The sequence below is a fragment of the Arachis duranensis genome, chromosome 5, assembly GCF_000817695.3.
Source record: "Arachis duranensis cultivar V14167 chromosome 5, aradu.V14167.gnm2.J7QH, whole genome shotgun sequence".
In the NCBI taxonomy this organism is placed as follows: Eukaryota; Viridiplantae; Streptophyta; class Magnoliopsida; order Fabales; family Fabaceae; genus Arachis; species Arachis duranensis.
This window is the reverse complement of record NC_029776.3, coordinates 96600825-96611318: the sequence shown is the minus strand read 5'-3', so window position 1 is coordinate 96611318 and position 10494 is coordinate 96600825. Positions and strand designations below refer to the sequence as shown.

General features: G+C 33.0%; 1 protein-coding gene across 1 annotated transcript; it reads right to left on the bottom strand.

Annotated features, from left to right (window-relative positions):
• Positions 1–965: 965 nt before the first annotated feature.
• On the bottom strand, positions 966–8561 carry LOC107490707 (probable cyclic nucleotide-gated ion channel 20, chloroplastic). The gene is made up of 14 exons (XM_021143282.2): positions 8417–8561; positions 7505–7508; positions 6555–6990; positions 5285–5476; positions 5093–5191; positions 4793–4930; positions 3984–4235; positions 3614–3886; positions 2997–3142; positions 2692–2769; positions 2459–2588; positions 2012–2258; positions 1747–1909; positions 966–1159 (listed from the first exon to the last, which is right to left on the bottom strand). Exons 1-14 carry the CDS (start codon positions 8559–8561, stop codon positions 1057–1059), a joined length of 2406 nt encoding a protein of 801 aa, XP_020998941.2. The 3' UTR covers positions 966–1056.
• Positions 8562–10494: the final 1933 nt, after the last annotated feature.

Below are 10494 nucleotides of genomic sequence, written 5' to 3'. Positions count from 1 at the left end.
TTCCAAAATACAATATTGCAATTTCATTATTTTAGATTAACATTATCATACTCTATACGGTACTAATAAATATAATTTACATCATCTTTTTACTAAATAATAATAATGTTTGAAAAAAAAACACCTTATTTTATTTAGTATTTATTAATTATTACAATAACTAATAAATACTAAATAAGATAAATTTCAACTATTTTTGACTAATTTTTTTGTTATCAAATAATTTCGAGTAAAATATCCATTTGGGTGTAAACCAAAACACTAAATACATTGTTTTTTTAAATATGGCACACTATACATTTTTTTTTGGGTAAACTACTAAACATATTTATTCTGTTTTTTTTTTTTTTCCTTAGCCAGGAGTCAAATCCTGTCGATTAACAAAACATTAGAACAACTCAGACCAGCCTTTAAAAACAAATTTTTTACACTTTAAATAACTCAACAAATAGCCCACCGTTACAGAAACTGGGTACTCCATCATTGCCAAGAAGGCCAACTTTCTATTTATCATCATTAACGCGTAATCACACAACCCACTGCAAACGCTGTCTGCGCGTAGTTTCACAGCCATGACACGCGTCATCCACTGCACTATTCTACGGGAGTTCTCACCTGCAGGAAAAACTCGCCTTCATCACGTTAGCGCCGGCCTCCTCCTAACCTTTATCCGTATAATTTGTGTATTTTATATTTCTTACACTGTACAATACGAGCTATAGTCAAACTTTCCGTGAAGCACATATTGAGTATTGCTGTATTGGGAAATCTTCTAGGCATGCTAAACTTAAACAAGATACATTAACTATGAAGGGATGTACTTTCACATTTTCACATGAGTACAAAATAATTAGATAATATATATGTACCTATTATTAGTGCATCAATAACGATGCCTTTCTTGTGGGAAAAAGCAAAGCCCAAGGACGCGTTAAATTATAAGTAAAGCAAAAAGTTATGTGGAAGCAATTAGTTATTATTTTAGAAAAGTTTGTAGTTGGAAAGAAGCTAGTGAATCCAAGAGTTGAAGCAACCTATGATGGCTTAGATGTTTAATTAGATTGTTTGGCTATCAGAACGACTCAGACGTTTCTTCCTGTATCTCCAGGCAACCTGAATTCGTGTTGCTGCAAGTGATCTCCAATAAGGTGATTCATACCTAAAACAACACAATTATGACATGTTTACAGAGTCATGAATACTTTTTGGATAATAGTAAAATTGAATACTTTTCAAATATTATATTCTAAAATAACTTTTCAAACACTTATCACAAAAAAATAAATAAATAGTTATATTTCTATTATTATTTCTCATGTACTGTCTTTTCGGATTTTGTATGTATTTTGCATAAATTTTTTCATATGCTTTTTTAAAATTTTAATATTATATTATGAAATCATTTGTCTAGAAACTTAAACTAATCAAAAGATACGCATAAATGAATAAAGATTTTTTAAAATGAAAAAATTGGTAAAGTGATAAAATAAAAAATTAATTATAAAATCAATCATGATTAAATTCTCATTTTATCACTTTACCAATTTTATCATTTTAGAGAATCTAAATTTCACGTAATATTTCTATTATCTAACATATTATATACGTTACGTGAATACGTCACACAAAAAGATCATACATTAATTTGTCATAAACTAAAAATGCAGGTGCTAGTCTAGTGCATGGCAAAATGGAAAATTCATTTAAATTAAGGACAATTAATCAGAAATTTGTTAAGAATGAGACCTTAGAGCTCCTTGAACATGTGGACTCCTCAAGAATCTTGTGAAATAGATCGTGACTTCTTCAAGATCAGCCGCTCGGAGTGAAAATACCTCCACATTTGTTAAGCACTTCACCGTCCTGTTGCTAAGCAACCTCTGTCCTGGAAGTCTTACTTTCTTATCATCTGCAAATAAAAAATAAAAATAATAAATTATTAATGAACATTGCAGTAAGTGCTTTTGATCTTAGGCATGTTCTCTTGTCTTTGAATCAAGTGTTACTATACCTGTTCTCACCAGAGAATGTTCAAGATACCATGTCAAAAGTTCTTTACCACAAGCATCCCCTTCAGCTAAGGGAACTACGATTCCATCGACTCCAACGCTCTCCAATTTCCCGCGAACAACAAAGACCATTTTCTCTATAATGCCACCATGATTCAAAATTCTACTTCCTTTGATGTATGTCTTATGTCTTATTCTCTCACAAATAGCATCTAAGATTGGCTCATCCATCAAGGCAAAAATTCGGACCTGCATAAAAGCAGAACTTTAAGGGTTGCCTAACATGAATAAATCTTTGCTTCAAAATGGTTTTTCACAATCAAATTTTATGAGCAGAATTTCATTTGGCAGCAGCTGAGATTTTGAAGTTCACCTAGAATCTAAACTGTATAATCATAATTTACTATCTGCTCAAATTATAAGCACAATCATATTCTAGTAGCGCCTACTTTCTTGATAAATTTGAAGAGATGACGCCTTATGTCTCTCTGAAGATCTTCTGGCAAATTTTCCATAAGTATTTCTTCATTCACTCCCCTTGTTGCAGCCCAATTATACCGTTCGGCCTGGCGCACTCTCCTGAATGATGAAACAACAAGAAGAATTAATCTATAAATAATGCTGTGCAAAATTTAGAAATTTAGTGTAACAAATGGACCCTAATTGATAGAAAATGCCATACTTTTTTAGATCTTCTGGCAAGTGACGATGGCTCATCCATCGCTCAACATCACGGCCTCTAAGTTGCATTTCAAGCTTTCTGTAAGCAAGATTGAAGAATATATATCATGAACTTTTGAACTTAAAGGCAAATTAAAAGTTAAAACTTTCAGCATAAGAAGGCTTTGTGCCATTACATCTACTCAACAGTCTGCATCATTTCTAAACTTCAACATGGAAAAGAATTTAACATCAGCAACAACAAAGCCTTATTCCACTATGAGGTCGGCATGAAATTAGAATTTAACAAAAGTAAATAAATACTACCTCCGACCAAGAGACTGAAGAAAGTTCTGTATATTTCCAATGAGAAGCGCGAAAAGCAAGAGTCCTAATCCTATGATTGCCATTGTGTAAAGTACTTCCCACACAAAATAACTTGGGATTAGACTACTGCCGAGAGAACTTATTTGCTGTAATGAAGATCACAAAGGAATAAATGTTGAGAGTTATCAAAACCATTTCATGTGCTTTCATTAACCAACTTTACAATCTAAGTTAGTGTTGATTGGCACTCGAATATTCAGGGCTCTATGACAAGTGTTCAGAAGTTCAAATATACTTTGACATTCTTATACTTCAATTTATACTTTGTATATGATTACAATCCAAAGAGCTTAGTAACATAGTAAAGAAATTGGAACTAGCGGCAGGAGATAAGAGACTTCTAATTTTATTGCATAGCAGGAATTAAGCAGATATGTAATTAGTAGAATAGAACTTGTTAATTTAGTTAGTTATGAAAGGTAAGAAAGTGATTTTGAGTCCAACCAAAAATGTAAATGATGGTAACTTGTACATGAAGGTAACAATAATTAGCACATTTCAATCTTCATATCTTCTAAATGATGCAAGAAAAAGAAATGAAATGATGAAATTCTTACCTGGAAACCCCAAAACAAAGCATAAAAATATTTGTTGACAAGGTCAGTTTCTGTAGTAAGTGGTACAGCATTGGCATAGATCCCATAACTAAAGCCATTAGAAGCCTTAGAAGAGGGATTTAAACAAGCAATGGCCTCAACATTGTTGATCCAACCAGCAGATGCTTTGCCAGATTGATCGTCTAAAGTACGACCATGTCCACAATCAATGACTTTCATGCATTCATCAATATCAGAATTATGACATGCATCTCGCAAACATTGATTAACCCTCTGGAAGAAAGAAGAGGGAAAGATAATAAAGTAAAAAAAAGGTGAGTAACTAAATTAAATTCTTAAGAAGGAAGTTTCTAATGTTATTTTTACTTACCTGCACACCAAAGAGGTACCAGCAAGAGCCAACAACATGGCTAGACAGCATAAAAATGAGAAGATTTATGATGAAATTTGTCCATGCTGACTCAAATATGAATCCTGATGGAGATTGGCCGATTAGCAATGGAAGAAACCTGAATAACCTGGGAATATACTGCACAAGAACGGCCGCGCGAAGAATATTCTTAGCATAATTCGCTCCTGATGACATCCCCAAATTCCTTGGAAGCACAAACACTATCATTATCTGCACATATTTCACTACACATAATGAAACATTGGCACTCTGAGCTTCAATATCATGAAACACAGTTCATGAAGATAGGAATAGGAACAAATCAATGACAAACCATTACATTCTTCAGGTTAACTCTGTCACAGCATGAAAGTTAACAGAAATGAAAAGAGTGAATAGAATTTGAGCTTAATCTTTATTAGATTTGGTTATTCACATATGACTAATTCTTAGGATATTGATTCTCAATTCTCCTATTATCTATTTAATTCCAGTTCCAACACAGTCTGTGTTGGACCAATTAGATACATGCTTCAGACAAATAGAAGGTGTTGCATGCAAGAGTTTCTGAGAGTCTCACATTATTTACGTGCATGCATGCAGCATTTTAAGATTTTAATTTTATGTTATCCTATTATGTCAGAAGACAGTAAAAACGAAAATTCATCTGTGACAATAAATGGGACAGAATTTAGAAGTGTAACCCATTAATGCATAGTTTAAAAGGCTTGTATAGCACGTAATATGATAATAGAATTTTTGAAATTTGATGGAAGGAAAAATTTTACCTGAGGAAGAGGAAGTGCAACAAATAAGTCAATGAGAAAATAGGTCCGCAAGTAATGTAGAGCAATTTTCTTTGGATGGTCAACTAAATCTCCAGCACCAACCACCCTAGACTCTGGAGAAACATAAGCCAACCTAAACTGCAAAGGATCAAGCTTGTTAAAGCTCATTTAAGCTATGAATTATGAGGGAAAAAAAACTTTTAAAGGGTGTTAGTGTTACTAAGTAAATGTATACCTAGTGTCCTAAATCAGTAGTGTTCTCTATATCTTATAACTAACATGTTACAACTCTAGATATACCTGGAGAAGGATGTTTAAGAAATATACAAAATCATTCACACTTCTAAATATAACTAGTGTTGATGCCATTTTCCCATCTATAGCAATACATTTGCAATCCTGCATAAAGTGAATAACCAAAAGATTGTTAGTGTCTCCAATAATTTTCAAGATTTTGCAATTAAACGAAAGGGCCAAGGTATCACATCATACCTTCTGCACATAGATTAGGAAGAAAAATAACGGATCCAAAAAGATTGCAAATAAACAAGAAATAGCCAGGAACTTGTTCCATTGTTGTACAAGTTTAGTGTGAGGGTTAATAATTCCAGGAGAGAATGAAGAGCAGAAGGAGAAGAGTCTTCTTGCGTAACACTTGGCATCCCCATAGAGAGCACCTTGTAACTGTCAAAGTTCAGAATATGAAAAAAACTATGCTTGAATATGCAAAATTCTGCATATAAAGGAGATTAAATAGCTCATAATATTATCAAGTATAATGATGCAGAAAAATTTGTTATATTATCTATATTATTACTCAACTTTATAGATAAAACAACGATGGGAGCAATTTTAATATTAAAAGTAACAAAGGAACTTAAGAGGGTCAAGATACTAGCATCTTGCAATTTACCTAAAGTTAAAGGTATGAAGACTCTATAAGGGACATTTGGTAATTCCTTACACTATTGTGAAGTTAGTTAAGTACTTTCCGTTAGTACTTGTAAGTTCCAAGTTCCAAAAGTCCTTGTAATTTTCAAATGGATCCCGCTATTGAGTTATGAAATGAACATCCCCTATACTATTTAGAATAACCATCCGAGTACAAGGGATAATAAACATCTTCTCGAAAAATTAGTTTAATTTTTGGGTTCACCAAGGATCGAACTCTTAACCTTTCGAATCTAGCGCTTTAATACCATGTCATAATACCAGTCATCCCAAAAGTTTCAGCTGATGGGAAAATGTAACACTAATAATTATATCTCTAATACTCTATAAACCTCCATTGTACACATTGTATAAATATCTCATTGGTTCCTCATACTTTCTCTTTTCAAATATAGAAAAATGGTCCATATTTGCTCCTGTAGTTTCACTTAGAAATTGGAATAAAGTTTAGCTATTATTGTTAAGGATCAGTTTGCAATTTTGAAAATAAAGTTACTTATTTGAAACCATAACCACTAAATGAGATGAGTTATTTCTAATGGAGTTATATACTGTCAATGTTATGTGAAATCACAATTATTTGAAATACATTTGCAATCTTCTCTTTTGTCTGTTTCAAACTTTTTTTTTCATCCTAACCTATCATCAACGCCCTCTTTAACAATAGCAAGAAATTTGAAAGATCTTTCACTACTTAAAGTGCAGGCAGAATCATACACAACTTTGAATTATTTACCAATATGATAAGTAAAGACAACTTCAAAATATAGAGGTTATCTAAAAAAAATTGACTATGTTAGGAAGAAGTCACCTTAGCATCAAAAGCTGTTGAAGCTTTTGAATTTCTCCTATGAGAATCCTTGAAGTTAGCAGGACAAGTAGTACAATAAGGATCATCACACATTCCAAGTTCTCCGGAGTTAAGCAAGTGTTCATTCTTTCTAGCATAGTTGTTGTTCCAATGATTTTCGCCCAAGCCAGATGAACTGGAAGATTTTTCTGTGTTACTCCAAACTTTGTTTACTGTCACAACTAGACCCTGGTGCAAAAAGTTTCCAGTTCCATTGGTAGCATATATTGGACCACTCATGTTCATAAGGGGACTTGTTCTCTTACTAGTAACTGGCCAACCATGTCCCTCAAAACTAGCATGTCTCTTATGAGATACTTGTGCTTGTGTTTCTGAAAGTGCTGCTGCCTCTTCTTTCTCAAAATTAGTCATCACAAAGCATTCAATGCTAATATATCTGTACCATATCAAAATATTATTAATTAAGATTAGAGTTTACTTTTGATTCCAACAAGATGAAAGGGAAAGAATATAGAACAGAAAAGAATTAATGAGATAAGAGAGGATAGGGAGAGAATTAATCAAATCAGGGAGAATTAAGAAAATAATTAATTCCATAGAAGGAGAAATTATAAAGAGAAAATGATATTAATGCTAATTTTTTGCTTCCTTGATTAATTCTTATTATCTCTGTTTATGTGGATATCAAGCCTATTTTTACTCATTACACAAAGTGTCAAAGTTTTTTACTCTATTATGATATTATCCAATGCTGTTAGTTCTTTTAGATGACAATTAAAATAGTGAATTTGAAAGGTAATTGCTTTTGTAATATATGAAAATACCTAATTTGATGTGTGCACAACTGGATGAAATGATGAAGCGTTATGAGGAGTCGCAGTTGGGTTATGATCTATGAATAAAATGTATTGAAAGGCTATGAACAAAAGAAAGGCCTGTTTGCAAATTACCTACCTGGAAAAGAAAAAGAAAGCCAAAAAAAAAAACAAAATATTTTGAACTTATTCAAGTTAATCATTGAAATTATAAAGAAAGTGAACACGGTTGGTTTTGTTTGATTCTAGTTAGACTTTTGGAGACATGCAACAAAGAAATACAAAGTTTGAGAGTTAGTACTTATTAGGGAAGGTGACAACTTTAACAAATTAGAGTGAAATTCCAAATGTGATATATATAGACATGTTTGTAAAGACAATTGCATGTCACAATGTTTCGTTGATATAGTTGGATATTGCCTTGTTATGAACGACATCTCATCATCAGCTTTTTAACTTAAAAAATTACTCAATGGGACAAGAGCAAAATAAAATAAAAAAAATTAACATTTATATAATAAAAACTAAATAATAATAACCAATTTAAGCTGATCGAATAATTAGTTTAATCATTTACTTGAATAAATGTTAAATTATTATTGTATGTATGTAATAACTTATTGACTAATAAAAATTCTTTAAAAACAATTGCATGTCACAATGTTTAGCTGATATAGAGTTGGATATTGCCTCGTTATGAACGAGATATCTCATAATCAGTTTTTTCAATGTTCTGAAAACCGGTTCGAATCGGCCGGTCGGACCGGTCGAACCGTGAACCGTTGAAAAAAACGGTTCGGACAATAGGTAAAACCGCAGATTTCAAAAATCGTCATCGAACCGGTGAACCGGTCGGAAACCGGTCGGTCGAACCGAACCGTGATCCGACCGGTTTTTAGAGAAGGCAATTAAACGTTGCCGTTTCAATCCCCAAAAATCCCTGACTATTACACAACCAAGCCCTAATCGAGCTCCTCAGTCATCTACTCCTCTTAGTCTCGCACACACTCAGTCAGGGGGAGGGCTCCTCAATCTCATCGAACTCACCTCCGTCTAGCCACCGTCTCGTGCCGTTGACGTCGTCGTTCCTTCGGACAGCCACCGCCTCGTGCTCGGTCACTTCGCCTCCATCGCGCAGCAGCCCGTGCAACATTCGAAGCCTCTGTCGCGCAGCCTTCGAAGCAGCAGCCATCGCGACCTTCAAAGTCACCGTCTGCTGCTCTGTCTCCCTCGGTGTCTCTCGGAAACAATCTTTGCTATATGTAATACTTGTTAACTCATATGTTTCAAAAGAAAATCACATTTAAAGAGGATGATAACAATTACCATAAAACAAAAATTGAAACACAGGGAATATCCTTTTTCCATGTATCCAACATTTGAGATTTGTTTTTAGATGTATTAAACAAATGGATGAATTAAATGTACTTTTTTAATGTTTTTAGTTTTTACTATCTTTTGCAGGTGGCTTGTGTACATATCAAGATGTAATCCTATACGTTGGCTACATATCTTCATTTAATTCTAAGATCATTTGAGGTGGTAATTAAGCTGGATTAAGGTGTTGGGAACCAGATACCGTGTTTTCTGATTTTGGCTTAATGTTATTGAAAAGCAAGGACATGATAGAGAAAGTTAGAGTAGTGGCACTTATGATTGAAAAGCCTTTGTTGTTGTAGGTATATTTTTCTATTCCTCTAATTTTATTTTTACTATTTTCCACAGAGAAAAAGTAAGTGATAGCTTAATTTGTGGAAAGAATTCACAGAGTTGTTGTGTTGCAAGATTCTTGTAGGACAGCATGCATGAGGTGTATAAGCTTTCAAAATAGAAGGATGAAGTTATTGCTGTGTAATCATTTTTAACCATAGATTGAATCATTGGATAAAGTTAATATTATTAGATGCCTATAATATGCTATTCTAATACCAAGAGTAAATGTTCTGTACATATATTAAGCTGCGGTGGAATTCAAATTATTCAAGAAGTATTGTGATAGAATATTTGATCTTTTGGACTTAATTAAAGAGGTTATTGCCATGTAAAGTGAGTGTATTATGTATATTGAAATCTTTTTCTTTATAACTTGGTAGTATTATGACCATATCTTCATCATGCTTCATAGATTCGGACTCTAATGTTACTTCTTCATCAAGCAATCCCACTGAAATCTTCAAGCTTTTTTCCCATCATCCTTCACAAATTCAGTTGTATCTTCATCCTGCACTTCCACTGAAATCTCTTTTAGTGCATAGATGCACGATGATTCTTGTTTTTCTTTCTCATTTTGTTCTTCATTCTTGGAACCACGGTCAGCTCCATCCTTGGCTATAACTCTCTCAGGTAAATTTTCATCTTTTTTGTTCAGATTTATATGCATTGGTACTTGGTTGTTTTAACTTACTGTAAGCATGATTTATGCACTTATTTGAGATTCTCTTGTATCCTTATTTGATTATAGTGGTGCTTCTTTTTTGGTCTGAATGACCTGTGGTTTATGACAATTGTTGCTTGCCAACTTTATTTAGAAAAGGCTAGATATTCCTAGAAAGATTAAATACAAAATATGTGGAAGATTTATTTTGGTTCTAGTCAGATGTGCATTACTGCCCCTGATTTATGGATTTTCACCATTATGTTTGTGCCAAGTCCTTTGATTTTGTAATTATGCTTATGTATTTGTTCATTCTTGGGGTGTTACACTAATATTTTTGTTTTGAGTCTTCTGAAAATACCAGGGAATTCAATGCAAGAAAGTTGCAAGAAGTATTGATTCTGTGGGTCTTTATGTTCCAGGAGGAACTGCTGTATTACCATCAACAGCTTTGATGCTTTCTATTGTAAGTGAAAATTTCTATCAAACTTGAATCAGTTGGATGTTGGCATGTTTATGTTTGATTGGTTGTTTTTGTTATTTGACTTTTGAGTTTGTATTTGAATGAGATCATAATATTCTGATTTATGTAACACTTTTAATTGGGATGATATTTTAAGATTTATATTAGACTATAATTATGTTTTAATGTGTTTATTTATATTTTATTTATTATTTTATTATAAAACGGTTTTTTCGGTTCAACTACGGTCGAACCGGTTGAACCTATGAACCAGTGAACCAATAGCTA